Source organism: Mustelus asterias, chromosome 15, assembly GCF_964213995.1.
Source record: "Mustelus asterias chromosome 15, sMusAst1.hap1.1, whole genome shotgun sequence".
Lineage (NCBI taxonomy): Eukaryota > Metazoa > Chordata > Chondrichthyes > Carcharhiniformes > Triakidae > Mustelus > Mustelus asterias.
The window spans coordinates 48,980,275-49,002,340 of record NC_135815.1 but is presented as its reverse complement, the minus strand read 5'-3'; the positions used below and the strand labels follow the sequence as shown (position 1 = coordinate 49,002,340).

General features: G+C 44.2%; 1 protein-coding gene across 8 annotated transcripts in view; it reads right to left on the bottom strand.

Moving 5' to 3' along the window:
* acyp2 (acylphosphatase 2, muscle type) overlaps positions 1-22,066 on the bottom strand; it is a 116,954-nt gene that overhangs the window by 51,457 nt on the left and 43,431 nt on the right. For 3 of the 8 annotated variants that reach the window (XM_078229853.1, XM_078229855.1, XM_078229854.1), the window contains 2 exons: positions 9,820-9,916; positions 8,928-9,213 (listed from right to left, as the gene is read on the bottom strand). The exons of 3 other annotated variants lie outside the window; for them this stretch is intronic. In XM_078229853.1, the coding sequence (XP_078085979.1) occupies positions 9,001-9,213; positions 9,820-9,916 (310 nt within the window). In that variant the 3' untranslated portion in view covers positions 8,928-9,000. Of the gene's footprint in view, positions 1-3,857; positions 3,957-8,927; positions 9,214-9,819; positions 9,917-22,066 lie in introns of those variants that run through there. 2 more of the 8 variants (XM_078229861.1, XM_078229857.1) reach the window with 2 other exon arrangements.

Below are 22,066 nucleotides of genomic sequence, written 5' to 3'. Positions count from 1 at the left end.
CAAATGATCAATTGCCTTTGTTCCTTGAGATGTGTGCACTTTTTAAAAAATCATACATTGTGAAGTATCAGATTTCTAATATTTTGAACATATATTAAATTATATATGTTTGAAAACAGCATAAATAAATTAATCTACCTGAGGATTTGCATTTTGCCTGTCTGAATTGCTCACTGTTTTTGCTTGTAAGCTTCTTCGTCTCGAACGGTTTGGGGCTGAATCATGTGGCGGAGCTGCTTTTGTTTGGTGTACTTGCCTAAATCCTTCTTTGAACTATGGGTAAACACGCACAGCTGTTCATTGCACACACCCACCCAAGTGATTGTGAGCAAACTTTTCATCTTATTTAACTTCCCGACGTTACAGCTTTCAGGTGACCTCCGATTTCAAATTACCGCTTTAGTTTGGACTTGTTCCTTCTCAAGTGCATGAAAGATTGAACATGATTTTCTGCATTTTGTTGATATTTGTAATTTATTCTTCATTCAATCTCATACATTAAGGACATCAGGATTTTTATTCCGAAGATTCTAGGCCACTGATTGCGAACATGAAGTCATGGATCCAACAGTGCGTACATGCACAACTTTACTTTGAGTTTTTATTCTCTTCACTACTTTAAGATTTGTGCCACACTTTTCTCCCGCGTTACTGGATAGCTTTGGTTTCCACAAAACATAACAATGGCGAATGATTGCCCTCAAAATAATCCATGCTGTTCAAAGACACAGAAAATGGTTCTAAATTACCAAGTCTAATGTACAATGTCTTCACTATAATAAACAATAACGGCCTGGTTTTCAAAACAACTATTTGATTTTTTTATGTATAAAGAGATATTTTTTTAAAAACAGCTGACTGTAACTTTCACCCATGATATAATGATCCTGTCCTTAGAAAACAGCACGTTCTCAAACTTACTGTTGGCGATGCCATTGGTGAAGAAGGTAAGTGGTTATGGGACCAGAATAAGAACTCCAGAACATGAGTTCACATCCCCCCATAACATGTAAAAGTGAATGAGAAAATCTGGTAACTTTTGGGCTAGCACCAGAAGAATGACACCAGAAGCTGCTGGTCAATTGTAAAAACCCAACCCATCTACGACTCTTAATGCCCTCAGTCAACTAGCAATAGGCAATAAGAGTCATAGAGATATACAGCATGGAAACAGACCCTTTGGTCCAACTTGTCCATGCCAACCAGTTTTCCTAAACTGAACTAGCCCATTTGCCTGTGTTTGGCCCACATCCCTATAAATATATGCCATAAATGTTACCTTGCTGGTATCACCTACATTCAAGAATAATTTAAAAGAAAATCCATAATAATTCATAACTTGCAAGAATATCAGCCAGTGTTAAATGATATTCAAATATTTCAACTACTTTAGGACTTGAATTTCTTATTTATATAGAACTACTTTAAAAATCCAGTATTTCAACATGATCTGATAATTTCAAAATACAATGGGGAGATTTTAGCTTCCTTTAGTTGATGAAACTAATGGAATTAAAATTGAGCGGCTCTTATCAAATACTGCTCTGCATTGGTTTTAATGCCGGGCTGTTTAGATGCTCATTTGATTAAGGTGGATGCCTCATTAATGTACATGGGGACTTGTTGCTCAGTCTGTGGGATGCGTGTGGGTGCTCCGACCAGTGAAACTTGCTGCCACCCAACAGAGGGCCCAAAGTTTTAAAAACAAAACTAGAGTAAACAGAAGTGCCCCACTAAGCCCCATAATGAAAGTCTGGACCCCCACCACCCTGCTCTCTAAACATGGAACGCAGCAAAATTTGATCCTCCCCCAAAAAGATAAAACAATTGCCAGCAGGCGGCCCCTGATCTTTGCCCGCTGGCAGTCTGCCAGCTGCCTCTTTATGTCAATTTCAGATAGGCAGCTGCCCGGCAAACAGTTAATGAGGCCCGGCTGTTAGAACCTCTTCCTCAAGTTAAGATCTATGTGCGTGCTTCATAATTTATTAATGTTGGTAAGAATTCATTAAGTGCATAACTGTGAGAAACCATTAAAGACAACCTGCAATGTTTGCCTATCATAGCCTTGCATTTTGTGCTACGTTTTATCGCAGCACACTTTGTTGTCCATTCAGATGGCGAATGTTATATGGAATTTGCAAGTCCATTTGCAAGTTTCCTGTTCAAAACTGTTATACTTCAAAACTACTTTTTTCCCCATTTTGTTTGCGATCTTCTGAAAGCTGCAGGTTGAGATCGCTAAAGCAACATGGCAACAAAGTTGAAAGAATTTTGACAGTAACTACTCTATACATATCTAACCAGCCAGAAAATCCTGCTTGGCAAAATCAAGCTGAGATTTTTTAGAAAGGGCATTTTCAAACAAAATGTGAAATTACACTAAAATTCTGATCAAATTTTAAGTCCCAGTCTTGCAACCCCTGGAGCTAACTTTTACAGAAATCAGAACATAAGTTTAAACATTTCGAACTAGAAGCACTATTTCAGTGTGGGCCGTATGAAGCGCTATTCACCAAGGAGTTTGTGCTAAAGGTCAGCTATGCATGAGAGGAAGTTTGACAAATGGCCAATGTGTTGATCCTTTACGCAGAGTCGCATCAGAATATTTAATCTTGTAACAGTGAATCAAATTAACAATTAAAGAAATGGACTTTCATCTATAAAATCAAAGTAAAACTTAAACAGAGAGCAGCCACATGAATATCTGACTAAAAATAGCAACACAAATACTATTTCCAGTAATTCCACTGGTTCACTCTTCTTCAAATGAATTAGTTCTGCCTTGCTGTAAATGACATTGTTAAATGTGCAATATTATATGTTCCGGCTTTTTAGCTTGTCAGCAAAATCGAGGTCGTCCCTTTGGGTCCTGCAAACAACAACTTCCAAAACCTTAACTGTTGCCAAGATTGTTCTCTTTCACCTCCACCCCTACCGTTTTCCCTCTGCTGCTGACACAACAGAATTTTACTGCCGCCCCCCCAGGAGAAAGGGAGGTGGGGGAGGGGGGAAGGGGGTTTAAAATCAGCTCCCCGACCATGTCCCGCCGTCGGGGATTTTTAGCAATGGCAAGAATGGGGTCAGATATGTTGCCCGCCCCAAGATAGTGGCCAACTAAGTTGAATATGCAATGGTATTAAGGGCCATTTTACGGAACAGTCAGTATTTTGCCAATGGCGGATTGACCTCCTGCCATGTGGGGAAGCTGCCGGATAAATGGAGGTTGCAGGGATAACCAGCTCCCGTGATGTTCATGATGAGCAATTTTCTTCGGCCTGCCTGCTGTGGACCTGCTGCTTTCCTCAGCAATACCAACCATTCCTGATGGCACTGCTTAGACTGCTGAGCTCCTGGCCCTCTGATTGACTGGCAGACCTCAGGAGTGGGGGTGCCTCTAGTAAAATTGAGGGGGAGGTCCCGCAGGCTGCCCGTGTGTGCCGGCAATCGGCTTTTCTGGCTGATATCGGGCTATCAGCCCTGTTGGCAAAATCATGCCCAATGCCTTTGTCACCTCAAGGTTGGATGTTTCCAGTGTTCTTCTTGGCAGCCTGCCAACTTACATCCTTCATAAACTGAAATTATCCAGACTTCTATAGCATGCATTCTCACCCACACTAAGATCTGCAACCCCAGTACTCCTATCATTATCAAGCTCCATGGCCTATTATATTCCAAAATAATTGACCAATGCTAATGATGTTCATCCCTAAATCCCACTACAGCCTAATCTCTCCATATCGCTGTAATCTTCGCAAACTGAACCCTACGTGAACTTTCCACTCCTCTGAAAACAGCCTATTTATTGTTCCTGCCTCTTCCACAGACAGCATCCCCTTCAGCCAATATTTTCTCATTACCTGAAAATTCTGACTTCAAGATCCCCATCTTATCAGCTTCCTCCTGAAGAATATTCTCGCCAGCTGTGCTTGTGGCTCTCTTCCCTTTGTCTTGTCTCTCTGGTGATTATTCACAATGAATTGCCATGTAAAGCACACTGAAAATCTCAATGTAGAAATTATGCGACGGACATGTAAGTTGTCTTAGTAATTTTTGTTAAATAATACATTACTGGTAAGGCATCATTTCATTAAGAAACCTGTAATAGCAGTTCTCTCACTCTTACCCTCTTGTTAGGTTCAGTCTCTCTAAAGGAACACAGGGGTTAAGATGGTGGAGTGGGCTGGGTGGACATGAGGAACAGCAGAGTTGCAGCAACAGTGCCTCCCCACCCCACCGAGTGTCCCTTCACAGCAACCCAAAATACTCTTTTGGGGTAAGATGTCCAAACCTTGTAGGCCCGGATAGGGAGTGAGTTTGTGAGAGTCTGTGTGAGTCAGTCTGTGAGACTGAATGATTGAGTCTGAGTGAGTGAATGTGTATGAGTGATGAAGTGAGTTATGTGATGCACCATCAATCAAGCAAAGACTAGTTTGTATGCAAGAACAAATAGGCTTTTATTAGCAAAAGACTTGGAGCACACCCATGCTGATGAACTGGTCCAGACTGAGGCAGGGGGGTGGGGAGCAGTCGCCTTTATACCTGGATCGGGGGGGGGGGGGGGGGGGGGGAGGAGTCCCAGGCAGGGTCGGCAGGGACGTGTTCAGACATGTCACACACACACAGGCAATAAGCTAACAGTGGTTTACCACATTATGTGAGTGGATCTGAGTGAGTCCGTCAGAGTCTGTAAGTGAATGATTGAGTCTGAGTGAATCTAAGTGGGTGAGTGATAAAGTGAGTCTGAGAATGTGACTGTGTGAGAGTCTGAGTGAGTGAGTGAATCTGGGCGAGCCCGGTTCAGTGAGTACGTGAGAGTGAGAACCCTGAAGCTGGGAGTGATCCAGGAACGCACACACTGCTCTCCTCCTCCTCCTCCCTTCACAAAACTGTGTCTGCAAAGCAGGACAGGAGAGGAGGGAACCCCAGGCTGAAAGGCAACCTGCTTCCAGCCCCTGCTTTCAGATGAATTCCACCAAAGCCAGCTCAAGAGTATGTGTTATCAGAGGCGAATGCAAGGTCAGTGTTAGTTAAACTCACGTCCTTAGCTCACAACCACCCCCGCCCCCCTCACCCTGTTGACCAGGTGTCTAGCCTGTCTCTCTAGTATTGCTTCTCAAGCAAAAAGGCAAAAAAAGATTTTATCAGTTACCTCTGCTGCTTAGCACCTTTGGTCATTTCTAATTAGTCATTCTTTTTTTAAATTATCATTTTTTTCTTACATTGATTTTAAAAAATGTGCTGTGCCAAACTTTATCTTGCTGAAATTTGCTCATCCGCCCTCTGAGTGGGAAAGAATTGAAATGTGAGTGAGGGCTATTGCTTGGGCTAATGTTTGTAGTTGCAGTAGATCCTGTTTGCTCACTTCTTCACATTCCTGAAGCCCCGCTGCCTCTTGCTCTTCCTAACCCTGTGCAAACCTGCGATGGGCCCCCTTCCCTCCATCTGGATCAGAGCCATTACTAAGGCAGGGTTGCCTGCAGCCTGCATCATCAAAGTCCCAGTGGATTTGTGAACGCATTGAAGTGATACATTGAGTGAACATGTCCTTTCCAGGTTTCCCTCCATCTCAAAGCCAGCAGACCAGTGCTTAGCCCTTTGGCTGGCCTCTATGTAGACATGGCACCCCCATCTCACCCCTTCCAGGTAAAGATGTCCTGGAGCATGTTCCTCCCATTCGTACAAGACTACACGTGGAGGCATTGCTCCTTGACCAGAGTGATGAGAGCCATGTGCAAGATGCCCCCTTCTTGTCTCCGCTATCCTCAAGACTCTATAGAGAGACCATTGCCTCAGCAGCATAGAAAGACTAACCCACGAGCCCTTGTCAGCCATGACCATTCACCCAGAAGGTTTGGAGTCGGGAGTTGGCTGCTATCCACCAGCTGTGCCCATTGGAGGCATCCACCTCCCAACCCGCTGCCCCACCCCACCCCTGGCCTCTGACTGCAGCCCATGGCCAATGGCACAGACTGAACGGCAGTTCCACACCTTGCTGGGATCTCAATGTTCTGAGACCCATGAATCAGGAACAAATCTGCAGGCTTGTGAGCTTCACCATAGAGAGGACAACACAACTGAGCATTTTTAAATCCAGTTTCCTCATCATTATTAGGGTGTCCCTTTAGTTTTACACTTATGCTGACCTTGAATTCCACCCATATGAAAAGTCCCTCCACCCACATCAAGGGACCTCACTTACTGACTAACTGTGTGGTCAAGATCAGTTTGGAATAATGGTGCACATCAGCTTGCAGACTTAGTCCAGTACTTTCTACCCTCCTGCTGTTAACCACCAATTTCCCCCAATTACCCTTGACCCATCCTACATCACCATTCCTCACCCTTCCACCATCTTCGATCCTCCCCCCATTATCCTAGACCCTTTTATGTTTCACCACAACATACCTTCCCTGTCCTCAGAGCCAATACCCGTTACCAACCCCATGCCCACTCTGACTTTGGTCCCTCCCATTCTCTGATCCACTTGTCTAGTCACCTGCCATGACTCACCGATGAGAGCTTCACTAACCAAATTCCCACCCTGGACTTGCCACCCTACTGCATCCCACTCCCACCTCTGACTGTAACTGTTCCCTCCTATCACCTAGTATCCTGAGATCACCCCCCAGGAGCCCACCATCAACACCACCCTCTCAGACACTCTCTTTCCCCTCATCTTCCCCAGACACTCTTGTAAAACTGATGGCGAGGTGGTCTTTTAATGAGCATGCATGAGACGCTAATGTATGTAAATGGGTTTCCCAACGTTACTTGTCGGGAAGCTGGCCCCCTTTTAACCCGTCTTGAGAACAAAATTCAAACATGTATCCCGCCATTGGGAAACTGATATTTTTGCCCCCCATCCCCACTCCACCTGCCAAATGCCCCTGCCCACCGAATGCATGGGGTTGGCAGGACCAGAAGATTCTGCCCGAGATATCACAGCAGGTGAAATCTGATATTCAGCTGTGCCACAGTTGGTAACATTCTTGCCTCTGAGTCAGAAGTTTATGGGTTCAAGTCCCACGCAGGTCCTGTGCACAAAAGTCCACACTGACACTCCAATGCAGTACTGAAGGAGTGCTGCAGTGTTGGATGTGCACCGTTGGGGTGAGGTGTAAAACTGGAGTGCGGTCTGCCTCTGGCATTATTTTGTAAAAGAGCAGGGGGAGTAATCCCCAATGTCCAGTCCAATATTTATCTTTTAAATAACATTACAAAAAACAAATCATCTGACCATAATCACACTGATGTTTATGGAAGTTTGCTGTGATTAGATAGCTGCCGTGTTTCCTATATTACAACAATGACCACACTTCAAAAATACTTCATTGGCTGTAAAGAGCTTTGGGCTGGCCTTTATCCATGAAAGATGCCATATAAATGCAAGTCTTTTATTCAAAAGTAGATTAAAATCTATTTGACTGGACACAAAAAGCCCCACTACATAAATTTGCTACAGACCTCAATAATCTTTCACTAAGGGTTAAGAAAAAAATGTTTTTTTTGTTTTTCATCCAGTTTATTCCCACGAGACATCTTGCTTCAGCGCGATTTCCTGCAGCTGGGAGGGTGGAGTGCCTGTGGCTGCAAACAATTCCACAATTACATTCAAATCCTACTCAATCAACCAACATGTAGCACATACGATGAATGATGTCAGTGATTTTGTGCTGAGATACTCTAGTTTCATTCGACGATATTAATCACTCTGAAGAAAGAATTTTGTACTCCGAATACAATGCAGGTTTCGTCCTCCATTGCTGAACTCATTCCACCATTTTCAAAACCAAGTTTTAACTTTCCATTTCATAGCTTGTGCGTCACTCACTAAGAAGCTGCACTGACTTCACAGTGGTCTGAGAAACTATAGTATTGATAAGATTCAATAAAGGCCAAAGGTTGGATTTAAAATAGGACCTAAGACCAACTGCACTGAGATATAGGCACAGAACTTCCTCAGAGTGGCAATCGGCAGCAGACTGCCACATCATCGAGACTTATCTTTGCTTAAAATGGAAAGTGCCTGTCTCTTCAACCTTCCTGACTCAGGCTGGGTGAGACTCAAGCAGCGAAGCATGTCCAAAGCTCCAGTGGCAAAGTGCAAAAGGAGCAGGGTGAAGGGGGACTCACCCCTTTTGACAGCACTAGCTGCCCTAATGCAGGTGAGCTTAAAGGTCCCATTAAAAGGGAGAAGGTAAGTTTCTAACATTGGGTGGGAGAGGGAAGGTTCTTGGTTGGGAGGGCTGTGGGGGTCCCCTGGGGGTTCTGGGGTGTGTAGGTTGTACCTTGCGGGGTTAGGTCTGGTTGTTTCAAATAGTTATTCTGAAGTTAGAAGTGCTTCTTTTCCTTCTAACTCTTTCAGAGTAACTATGAGTATAAAACTGGCAGAACCATCCGATGTTTGTGATTTAAATCACTTTGCCGGATGGTTCCCAGCCCTGCACAATTGTTCAGGGGAAGTTACGCTTCTGGACAATTGCCGGGTCAATCCTTACATGGGGAACTTCCAAGAGGGATTCCTCTTGAGTGCATCATTAAGTTATCCCTCCCCCAAATCTGATGCTGGGGATCCAGGAAGTTATGGCCCATAGTGTTAAGACACGTGCTTACAAATAAGGGTATGTCCGAAGGAGCAGCGAGCGCTCCGAAAGCTAGTGGCTTTTGCTACCAAATAAACCTGTTGGACTTTAACCTGGTGTTGTGAGACTTCTTACTGTATTCCAGGGCATGCAGAGTACAATCACTGCACCTGAATGGTGAGGTGCAAAGTGCACCCGCTATCAGGCCTCAGACTACTTTATCAACAAGACAGTGTGGTGAGAGCCCGCCAGCAAACCAGCCAGTCTTGGAAGATAGGCTTAACAGGTAAAGACCAAGATAGAGCTCCTGGGTTTTCAGCGGGCACAAAGATCACTGGCTTTGGGGTAGTTTGGTGTGTATGGGCCTGATCAGTGGCTGGGATGATTGACAAGTGGTGGTGGAGCTGCTCCCTTTGAATTACCCACGCCCTGTTGGATGGTAATCAAGCATTTGAGAACAGGCTGCAAAATTTGGCTCCATAGCACCCAGAGTCTCCACAATTTGCCTAGCGCAATATCTGAGCTGCTGGTGTCCGATTAAGTGAAAGTCCTTCTTCATTAGCGTTTCGGTGCAGCTCTCTCTCTTCTTCCTGGAACTGCTGTGGCTGGACAGGTGGCAGCTTTTGAATATCTGAAAGCATAAAATTAAAAGGCTAATGTTGAGATGAGGGAGGGTGGGTGGGGTGCAAAACAAAAGGTCCATGGTCACATCATCTGCAGTTTGCACATCATGACAGATAGCAAGCTGACGATGTGGTGCAAGTTGTGAATGGGAATATGGTAGAAACACATCGCTATCCCATTTTCTATTGGCGAAGCTAGGTTCTGTGAGCTCTATCACCATGATAGAGCCTCATGATAAGCAGCACCACCTCCTCCATCAGGCTCAGAGGTTGATGGTGAGCCTGGTCACCTCAGTTTCGGCTTTGCTGCATTTAATTTTGAGCCACCTTCCCCTGAAAGAGAAGACAGCTGTTTGTGATTGTACTGCACGGTTTGGGGTGATGTGCGTGCCATGGCTAAATAACTGCAGGTATTTGGAGGCTGTGAGAGCTGTGGGAGAGGCTGGCATCATTGAAAGGTGTGTGACGATGAAGTGGAGTATGTGAATGTTGGGCACAAGTCCTGTGTGCTCAGGAGCACTGCTGGATGCATGCTGGGGTTGTGGTGTTTTGAGCATCTTGGGTGGTTGGTAGCCTGGTAGGTAGGAGATGTCTTTGAAGATGCATTCACTGACCTTTAACACCCTCGTAAGGTCATTAAACTTGTGGTAGTCCATCAGATCCCAAGGTTCCTTTGCCATCATGGTCATCTGCTCACTGAAGAAACATGGGCTGGAATTTTCCAAAAAAACAGCAAAGTGTCACCTTGGGCTGGAGACCTGGAGCAATTCCCGCTGGCTCAGGTGGCACGACCTCAAGCTTCCTACACTTAGTCATTTTTTTGCAGGGGGTGGCATGTTTTGCGCCATCATTGAGAGAGGCGGACCTAAAGACGCCGCCAAACCCAGCTCCTCAGAGTTCGAGGCACCATTTAAAAGGGCACTGCCAGGATGCTAGGGGCACTGCCCAGTCATGTCCCTGACCAACCAGGGGCTACACTGGCCTCTGTCATCATGTATGGTCATCACGTATGGTCTCTGTTTTTGGAGATCAGTAATGATTCTGCTGGCATTACGTCACGCTGGTAGGTGTGAACATCTGATAGCCCGGAAGCTGTGGCGTTAAGCTGATTTTGAATATTTAAATTGATGTTATGTGTAGTAATCACACCCTTGTTGGGTGTAAACTAGATTGTGTCACCAGCCAGGGGCGGGGAAGATCTCAAACTGGATTCTCCCATCGCAATCCCATTATGGCCCTCTTGCGAGAGTTTCCAGCCATAATAGGTTTGTGCCTGCATTGAACGGGGCTGGAAAACTTCCCTCATGGTGCCTCTTCACGTGTTCACCTCCATGACAAAGGCCTTCAACACCACATTTGTCAATCATGGTATTTGCTCTCTGCCCTGGTGCTCCGTTTCCCTAGGCTGCAGTTGCACCTCAGGCAATCAGCAGCAGTTGCTTTAGTGCAACTTCCCTTGAAGAGGGCAGACTGCCTTTAAGAGCTGGAAGCTAACTGGAACATGTGCTAAGCTCACGTTCTGCTGGGCTTCCTGTTGAACATGCAGTCACCTCACAGTGTGGGTCAGCCTGGGCTGCACGCCAAAACCATACAAATGAGGAGGCAACACAAAGTTTGCTTGTTACCTGCCTCAATGGAACTGGCCCCAGGCAGATAACCCCACACTCGAAATTCGACACCAACAAGTCTTTAGCCCTAATGGTTTCTCCTCTTTTACCTCTCTTCCCAATTATATCATAAACTCAGCAGATAAGAGAGAAATATAGCACCAGACTGCTAACAAATAAACAATAATCTGCATTAGTTGGACAAGGGCACCGCATGGTTACGTAAAAAAACATTGATCTTGGGTCTCCCTACATACTGCCTCTCCAGTATCACCATTTCCCATGTAAAACAATAAGTAGTTTGTGCCTCTGAATCCCAGTCCACAGTGAAAGCCCTGTTACACCATGAGTGTATGATCTCATCTTGTAGTGTTTAAGATCATTCAGGCATACGATATTCCGACTACCTCAAATAAATATTTTTGTTACTTACCTACTAAACTATAAAAAGTGGAAAAATATATCATAGAAAATTAAGAAATTCAGCAAATCTATATTTATTGAAAATGGTTTGCATCAACTTTTGTTTAAAATTGTTACTTTCTTCATCCATACCAGATTATGAGGAATTAATAACATGTTTAATAGTAAATCACTAGTTACAGATTTCATTGTACACAGTTCCTATTTACTTCCTAAGTTATGGCTTCTTTATAAAATTAGTAAATTTGTGCCTCTCATTGTTCAATTTCCTGTTCTTCCCTCCTGGCCGGTCCATTTATCATAGAATCCCTACAGTGCAGAAGAGGCCATTTGGCCCATCAAGTCTGCACTGACTCCCTAACAGTGTATCTTACACAGTCTCTCTCATCCGCCCTCTCCCCGTAACCCCACACATTTACCATGGCTGATCCATCTAATTTAGAAATCTTAGGACACTAGGGGGCAATGCAGCATGGCCAATCCACCTAAGCTGCACATCTTTGGACAGTGAAGGAAACCGGAGCACCGGAAGGAAACCCATGCAGACACAGGGAGAATGTGCAAACTCCACACAGTCACCCAAGGCCAGAATTGAACCCGGGTCCCTGGAGTTGTGATGCAGCAGTGCTAACCACTGTGCCACCATGCTGCCCATTTACATTGGAACATGCTTCCTCAGGCTTCAGCTACCATCCATTACCTTATCCATGTGATCATTCTTTACATGTGAGCAACAAGGGGCTGTGAGCTATTTAAATATGAAACATCACTCCTGACATTTATACTGTTCTCAACCAATATCCATGCAGCTGTTTTGTGCCATAGTGGGGGAGGCCTGTGGCAATCGATCCAACGCTGCATAATTGATTTGTGAGCAAAGTTGTGGCTCATGGAATAAAAGAGATAGCAGCAACATGGATACAAAATTGGCTAAATAACAGGAAACAGAGTAATGGTTAATGAATATTTCTTGGACTGGAGGTAGGTTTGTAGTGGAGTTCTGCAGGGGTCGGTGTTGGGGCCCTTGCTTTCCCTGATATAAATTGACCTAGACTTTGATGTAGAGGGCACAATTTCAAAATTTGCAGATGATATGAAAGGTTGAGGTATTGTGAACTTGAAGGAGGATAGTGTCAAACTTCAAAAAGACATAGACAAGTTGGTGGAATGGGTAGAGAAGTGGCAGTAGAAATTCAATGCAGAAAAGTCTTAAGTGATTTGTTTTGTTAGGAAGAATGAAAAGAGATAATACAAAATAATACAATACAATTCTTCTAATTTGATTATTATTGTTACATGTATACAGTGAAAAATATTGTTTCTTGCGCGCTATACAGACAAAGCATATCAAACATAGAGAAGGAAATGGGAGGGTACAGAATGTAATGTTACAGCCATAGCTAGAGCGTAGCCAATGATAAGTCCATTCAAAAGTCTGATGGCAGCAGGGAAGAGGCTGTTGTTGAGTCAGTTGGTACCTGACCTCAGACTTTTGTATTGTTTTCCCGATGGAGGAAAGTGGAAGAGAGAATGTCCGGGGTGCATGGGGTCCTTGATTATGCTGGCTGCCTTTCTGAAGAAGCGGGAAATGTAGACAGAGTCAATGGATGGGAGGCTGGTTTGAGTGATGGACTGGGTTTTGTTCATGACCCTTTATAGTTTCTTGTGGTCTTGGGAAGATCAGGAGCCATACCAAGCTGTGATACAACCAGAAAGAATACTTTCTATGGTGCATCTGTAGAAGTTGGTGAGAGTTGTGGTGGACAAACCAAATTTCCTTAGCCTCCTGACAAAGTTGGTGGACTTTCTTAACTATAGTATCAATGTGGAGAGACCAGGACAGGTTGTTGGTGATCTAGACACCTAGAAATTTGAAGCTCTTGACTATTTCCACTTCATCCCCATTGATGTAGACAGGGGCATGTGCACCACTACGCTTCCTGAAGTCAATGACAATCTCCTTCATTTTTCTGACATTGAAGGGGAGATCACACCAGTTCACCAGATTCTCTATCTCTTTCCTGTACTTCGTCTTATCATCGTCTGAGATCAGACCCGCTACGGTGGTGTCATCAGAAAACTTGAAAATTGAGTTGGAGAGGAATTTGGACACACAGTCATAGATGTATAAGGAGTATATTAAGGGGCTGAGGACAGAGCCTTGTGGGGCACCAGTGTTGAGGACAATCATGGAGGAGGTTTTGTTGCCTAGCCTTGCTGATTGTGATCTGTGGGATAGGAAGTCTAGGATTCAGTCACAGGGGGAGGAGCCGAGCCCCAGGCCACGGAGTTTGGAGATGAGTTTTGTAAGAATAATGGTGTTAAAGGCTGAGCTGCAGTCAATAAATAGGAGTCTGACATATTTGTTATCCAGATGTTCCAGGGTTGAGTTGAGGGCCAAGGAGATGACGTCTGCTGTGGACCTGTTGCGGTGATAGGCGAACTGTAGTGGATCCAGGCAATCTGGGAGGCCGGAATTGATTCGTGCCATGACTAACCTTTCAAAACACTTCATAATGATGGATATCAGAGCCCCTAGGTGATATTCATTAAGGCACGCTGCCTGGTTTTTCTTTGGTACAGGGATGATGGTCATCTTCTTGAAGCAGAAAGGGACCTCAGATCGGTGGAAGGAGAGGTTAAAGATGTCTGAGAATATCCCTGCCAGCTGGTCCACACAGGATCTGAGTGCTTGTCTGGGTACCCCATCCGGGCCAGTCTCTTTCCTTGGGTTGACTTTTGAGAAGGCTGATCTGTGATGGTGACCTCGGATAGCGGTTCGGCCGAGGCTTCCAGGATGGAAGGCATCCTCTCATTGACCTCTTGCTCAAAACGGGCATAGAATGCATTGAGATCATCAGGGAGGGATGCGTTGGTGCCGACAATTCAACATGCCTTCATCTTGCAGTTTGTTATGTCTTGCAGACCATGTCATAGTCGGTGGGAGTTCGTCTGACTAGCCTGGGACTCTAGCTTGGTCCGATACCGTCTTTTGGGATTTTTGATGGATCTCCGTAGATTGTATCTGGATTTCTTGTATAGGTCAGGGTTGCCTGACTTGAACGCCTCAGACCTGGACTTCAGCAGGCAGTGGATATCCCTGTTCACCCCTGGTTTCCGGTTGGGGAACACACGGATTTGCTTCTTTGGCACACAGTCTTCTACACACTTACTAATGAAGTCTGTTACTGTAGTGGCATACTCATTCAGATTGATCGCAGAGTTCTTAAATACTGACCAGTCCACTGACTCGAAGCAGTCCCATAAGAGATCATCCAATTCCTCAGACCAGCATTGCATGACTTTCTTTAACGGATTCTCCCGTTTCAGTTTTTGCTTATAAGCTGGGAGCAGGAGCGCAGCCTTGTGGCCTAAATTGCCAAATTTAGCAATTGGCGGATTATAGAATGGTAGGCATGTTTGATGTTTGTGTAGCAGTGGTCTAAAATGTTTGGACCTCTAATGGAATAGGAGACGTGTTGGTGGTAACTTGGTAGGACACTCTTGAGTTTGGCCTGGTTGAAGTCCCCGGCCATGCTGAACAAGGCCTCGGGATGTTTTGTTTCAAGGCTATTTATGGTGGCATATTTAATCAAATTTGACTATTTTTGCCATTCAGTCATAATATTCACTTTAACTTGCAAATGTTGTTTAGTGTGATTACCTGCTTTTTGTTTCAATGTGGGGTGCAAAAATTACTGACCTTGTTTAAAGACAAAAATTGCAACAGTTCAACAATTTCATTAAAATACTGTTTGTAAAATTTAAGTAATCCTCTAATGAAACTCAGAACCCAATTTTTATATTCTACTTGGAAACTTAATTAGATTTTAAGTAATAGAACTTCTGTGCTTGAATTCCTCAGAATACATCTGGGATTTCTCTACACTGGAAAAAATGATGTCACTAAAGGTATTAGCTTAGAGACTAAGTGGCTGAGGTTTGTCAATAGACAGTAATAACATGTTTTGTTTGCAGCCGAATTGGTTGAGGGAAACAGTGAGATTTTACGACTATTCGATCTCGGGATGTGGGTGACATTGACAAAGCATTATTTATTGCCCAAAGCAAGTTAACTGAAAAAGTGACAATTGTCTTTCTCTTGGTTCTGCCCCACCTTCTCAAGAACAATTAGAGATGGGCAACAAATGCTGGCCCTGCCACGATGTACCTATCCCATGAGAGAATAAAGATATAAGTATTACTGAAAAAAGAGATTTGAAGTTTTTAGTCCTGCACACATCAGGACAGATGCAAGAATGTCAAATTTCAAAGGGGGCTGATTGGCTCTGATTGGTTGGGACATTGCCATGGCAAATGCACCAGGGACCTATTGCCCTGCATGCTGTTATTTATTCAAATAAAGTGCAATATCTGGATATGTTTATTTTGCCTGAAGAGAATAGGTCCCTGCATATGCCTATATCCAGTTCCTCACAAGTGTAGTTAAGTGATTTCACAGCAGCATCCTCTGAGTGAAAGTTCTTGTATTGGTGGTGTTCCCACAAAGAAATATCAGGATACTGACCAAACAACACTTAAGGAATGGCAATAAATGTCCAAGTCTGAATGGTGTGTAACGTGGAGGCAAAGGTATTGCCATGATTTTGCTACTCTTGTCCTCAGTGGTAGATGTTGGGAGAGAAAATTGAATATGGTCAAAATATTCCTCGTGATTCACTGCAGTGCATCCTGTACATTGTACATGCTGTAGCCACCGTCGGTCAGTGAAGGAGGGGATGGATGGAAGTAAGCATTTTTCCATTAATCTTATAATCCTTCTGTTAATTTCATCCTGTATTTTTCAACACTTTGCTGCCTTTGTCAATTGTCGCACAGGTGGCCTGTACTTTAATTCTGATCATTGACTATCGCTATGATGCTTAAACTGCCTCACCTCCATCATAATATTTTGTTTCTTTCTTTGAAGAGCACAAGAAAGCAGGAGAAAAGGCAAGAATGACTGCAAAGTCCATATGTTGGAGAATGTAATCATTCAATGGGAATTTCTGATCTTCTGGATGAACAACGACAAATGTGGGGGTGGGGACTAGGTGGCATTCTTGCCGAGTCTGATAGATGTTTGGAATACAAAACATTCTGAGTCACAAATATTTCAGGATTCCAAATTAGCTTCAATCTTAGTTATTGAGCTACTTGAAAGACTGTTATTAAACTCTGGAGACTTGTGGACATCACCAGCTGCAGCAACATGCATTCCAGAATTCCCAAGAATAATCACAATGCTATCAGCTGCCTGTTCCTGGGTGTGACCAGGGGCTTTCAGTATCAAATGCCACAAAAATAAGACACAAGCAGCTGCTCTAAGTGTTCAAGATGATTGATCTCCGCCTATATTCCAATTATCATCATCACTCCTCCATCTAATGCATCAACTTTAAAGTCTCAGTTGTCTTCAACAATCACATATCTTTCAGTAAATACCTTCAGATATCTCTGATTAGAGAACTGATATAAGTCTAATTTAGCACTAATAGAAATTCTAAGCAGCAAATGAAGTACATTTTAGAGATTAGGTCAAGAGGAAACTTCTAACTATCCAAAAATAGATTGGCACCGCAGCCATCACCTTAAACATTCATTCCCTCAACCACCGACACACAGTGGCAGCAGTGTGCACCATCTACAAGATGCACTGTGGCAATTCCTTCAAAAGCACCTTCCAAACCCATGTCCTCTACCCTAGAATCATAGAATCCCTACAGTCCAGAAGGAGGCCATTTGGCCCATCGGGTCTGCACAGACCACAACCCCACCCAGGCCCTATTCCCATAACCCCACATTTACCCTTCTAATCCCCTGACACGAGGGTCAATTTAGCATGGCCACTCAACCTAGCCCACACATCTTTGGACTGTGGGAGGAAACCACAGCACCTGGAAGAAACCCACGCAGACATGGGGAGAACGTGCAAACTCCACACAGTGACCCAAGTCGGGCATCGAACCCGGGTCCCTGGTGCTGTGAGGCAGCAGTGCGAACCACTGTGCTGCCCCTAGAAGAACAAGGACAGCAGATGTGTGGGAACATGACCACCTACAGGTTCCCCTCCAAGTCACACACCATCCTGGCTTGAAGCTATATCGCTGTTCCTTCACCACCCCTGGGTTAAAGTTCTGATACACCCTCCTTAACAGCATCATGGGTGTTCCTACATCACATGAACTGCAGCGGCTCAAGAAGGCAGCTTCTCAAGGACAATTATGGATGGGCATCAAATACTGGCTGAACCAACAACGCCCACGCCTCATGAAAGAATACAAGAAACACATCAAAGACAGGTAAACTTTATTAACTTTATTAAAGCAAATTACAGCGGATGCTGGAAATCTGAAATAAAAACAGAAAATGCCGGATTAACTCAGCAGATGTGGCAGCATCTGTGTAGAAAGACAAACAGTTAACATTTTGAGTCTTTCAAGTCGCTTTGAAAAGTTAACTGTGTCTCTCCCTTCACAGATGTTGACAGACCTGCTGAGCTAATCCAACATTTTCTGCTTATATTAACTTTATGAATTTTCCAATTCTAGTTGCAGCTTACCGCAACATAATGTGAACTTGCTAATTAAGAATTATATATTGCTCTATTGAATGCAAACTTGAGAGGAATATGCAAAGTTGTGGGAGTTAAACAAATAGGGGGTGATTCTCCCAGCCTGCTGCACTGCTCTAACAATGCAACTGGCTCAGAGACATCAGCGAGGTCATTTAGTGGGCTCCCCGCTGGGTGCCACAGCCTCCCCGCGTAATCAGCTCCAACGCGGAGCTGATTTCCATATTTCAAATTCCCATTTACATTCGATTAGCGGGCCTGGGACAAAGTCTCCGGCCCTGCCAGTGTCTCCCCGACCGCCTGGAACGGTTCACTTTAGTGGGGTTTACAACAGCTCTCCATGAACGGGGAACTGGCAGCTGACTCCGCTGGAGGGAACAAAGACCATGGAGTTCACCCCAGGAGGTCAGGGGTGCCACCTGGGCAGTGCCAGCCTAATTAGGGTGGCACGGTAGCACAGTGGTTAGCACTGCTGCTTTACAGTGCCAGGGACCCGGGTTCGATTCCTGGCTTGGGTCACTGTCTGTGTGGAGTTTGCACGTTCTCCCCCTGTCTGCGTGGGTTTCCTCCGGGTGCTCCGATTTCCTCCCACATTCTGAAAGACGTGCTGGTTAGGTGCATTGACCCAAACAGGCACCAGACTGTGGCGACTAGGGGAATTTCACAGTAACTTCATTGCAGTGTTAATGTAAGCCTTACTTGTGACTAATAAATAAACTTTTAATTATATGTTAAATACAGTCAAATACTTGCTTAAATAATTTATTCAGCTCCGTGCCAATTTCTGGCACGGAGCTGACGGTGTCGGAAATCCGGCTGCTGGAGACTTGCGGAGGCTGTGACACCCAGCGAGAAGCCCGTGAAACAGCCTCCACTTGAGTCTCCTAGTCCGCTGCGCTACACAAGCAGTGAGCTGGGAAAATCGCCCCCATGAACTCTCATGTTGTTTTGCATACCAGAACTATTCACTTTCAGGATTCAGTCCTTTTTAAACTTGGTTGTATATCACTTTCCCTAGAGCTTCTGGAGTTCTATTATCCTTCTTACTGCCAAAAAGAAAACTGACCTTCCTTTAGAGAGCTTGGTTTTCTCCTAAAGGTACTAGGAGTTTGATAACTATGTCCTGTTTCACCACTTCGTGTCTATGTCTGTTTGCTGATTACCTCCTGCCTCCAACTCTCCTTTGTGTCTGCAGCTCTCTTTTGTGTCTGCAGCTCACCTTTGTGTCTACCAACCACATGGCTTCTGGTCTTAACTTCCATTCTGCTGGTACTATTTCCAAGTCAAAGGTCACCAAGTCACAAGGACTGTACAACTTATCATCCAAGAAATTTACAATTGATCTATTTATAATTGATGCAAAACTCCTAAAAGTCCTTTAAAAATATAGCTGAACTTAAAAGCTGAAACAGTTTCATGATAAAGAATTTTGAAATCAAAGTTTAATATTAGGACAACTGACTTAATGATGGAAAATACTCTGACTTTAACTGATTGAAAGATTCAAGAGCTGTACTTTGTTTTAATTTTATTCGAAAGTTTATCTTGAATATTTTGATTTTTAATAAACAAGATAGTTTAAAAGAGGATATGTGGGATTGTGGTCGGTGCAGACCCGATGGGCTGAATGGCCTCTTTCTGTACTGTAGGGTTTCTGTGATTCTGTGATTGATTCTGTGATTAAAGTAAACTCTGTATTTACTATTGGATTATTTCAGTTTTAAGCACTTTTATTCGAAGTGAATTGCAACATCACAAGGAAAGAATCTGGATGGCATCTGGCGTCAAAGGTCATGCAGACCAGAATTAGAATTGATGCCAGCAGACCTATTAATGAAAGAAGCAGAGGACCTGTTCATAAACTACAAGGTAATGGAGCAAAGAAAAATACAGCCTTTGGCTAATTCCACAATACCTCGTGATACAGTCAATTAACCTAGGACACCAATATGTGAGGTGCCGCAGCTAAGCACTGCAACAGAAATTGATTAAACTCTGCACTTTCAAGCCATTTGTGCATTAAGAATGGTAGGCAGGTTTGGAATGTCATATAAAACTGATAGGGCATCATGAATAGCTGCTAAAACAGTTTGACTCTAGATGCAAAGAAGATGGTGGTTTTATCTCGTTTTTGGAAATTGATCTTGGAAAGGGCCTCAATTAATGTACCTGAACAGCCTTGTGCTTGATGGGAGGAGCTAAACTTAGAGGGAAAAGAAGGCCTTTACAGTCAGGATCTGCAGAAAGCAAGAGGTGTCTCTGTCTCTCTCTCTGGAGACTGCTGTTTGGGACCTGCTGGGAGAAATAGGTCTCTCTGTCTGTCTCTCTCTCTCTTCAGAGGGGTTCTGGAGGCTCGAGGACTGGGAGCCTAAGCACGTAAGCCTATGTGTTGCTGACTGATTTTGAAGAGGAGTTTAAGTCTATAAGAGGAATATTGCTTGAATTGGAACTAATGGAGATAGGTTAGTAGTTAAGAATGATATCCTGTCATGTTCAAGTATTTCAATTGTTAAAGTTAAAGCTAATTTCTTTGTTATAGTTAAGCTATATAGTTAAATAAAATTTGTTTTGATAAAAGCTTCCTAGTGTGTCAATAGAATCATACCTGGCGTGAAACATCTTATCATCACTTTAATGTCAAAATAAAAAAAAATGTTGGGGTCTAGTTGGGCTTCATAACATACTTTGGGGTTTCTGCTCTGGTACCCTAACAATGTCATGTGGGTCACCACTGACCAATAGCTGAACTGGACTAGCTATATAAATATTGTGGCTACAAAGAGCAGGTCAGAGGCTCAGAATCCTGCAGTGAGTAACTCACCTCCTGATTCACCAAAGCCTGTCCACCATCTACAAGGCACAAGTCAGGAGTGTGATGAAATACTCTCCACTTGTCTGGGCGGGTGTAGCTCTCGCAACTCTCAAGAAGCTCAACACCATCCAGGAGAAAGCAGTCTGCTTTATTTGCACCCCGTCCATAAACATTCACTCCCTCCACCACCAATGAACAGTGACAGCAATGTGAATAATCTACAAGATGCACTGCAGGAACTCACCAATGTTTCTTAGGCAGCATCTTCCAAACCCACAACCACTAACATCTAGAAGGACAAAGGGAGCAAATACCTGGGAATACCACCACCTGGAGGTTCCTCTCCAAGCCACTCACCACCCTGACTTCGAAATATATCGCTGTTCCTTCACTATTGCTGGGTCAAGCTCCTGGAATTTCTTCCCTATCAGCACTGTGGGTGGACCTACACCACAGGAGTTGCAGTGGTTCAATTAGATATCGACAATAAATGCTGGCCTAGCCAGCGACGCACACGTCCCTAAATAAATAAAAAACACACAAGTAATTGAGGTCAGTGAGTTCATCTTCAAATGCCACATCCTTAAAACTGGCCTGTTAGCCTCACACTTACTTTACAGCAGTCTCTAACAAACACAAGTGCTAATTCACATCTTCATTATATAGCTTCATCTCACTGCCATACTCTTTGTGCACCCACATCTCGGAGCTTGTACACACAGTTCGACCATGACATGGAACATACATTACACCAAACTCATAGATTCACTTTCCTCTCACTTGCAGGACAAAGCGGCACACAACTCCTGGTACTGCACCTAATCAGCTGGGCATAGCAACAGCTACATGTCGTCACCCCGTGGTCAGCAGATGAAATGAAATCATTGACTATGATGCTTTCCTTATACTTAAATCACCTTCTCACAACTCACCCCCCTTATCTCATTCTCTTTACATGCTGCAGATGATGCACTTCCACTTGCCCCATTCTCATAGAATCCCGACAGTACAGAAGGAGGCCATTTGGCCCATTGAGCCTGTACCGACAACAATCCCATCCAGGCCCTTTCCCCGTAACCCCACGTATTTACCCTGCTAATCGCACTGACATTAAGGGGCAATTTAGAATGGCCAATCAACATAACCTGCATATCTTTGGACTGTGGGAGGAAACTGGAGCACGTGGAGAAAACCCATGCAGACACGAGGAGAATGTGCAAACTCCACACAGACAGTGACCCAAGGTTGGAATTGAACCCAGGTCCCTGGCACTGTGAGCCAACAGTGTTAACCACTGTGCCGCCCATCACTGCAACGCTACCACTGTGCTCTTTCAGATACCCAGGAACTGCAAGCTGGCCAGACAGTGGTACAGGAGCAGAATTGGAACAGCAAGTGTCTGATAACAAAAGAAATACTATCACAGAAACACTATCACTTCCCTT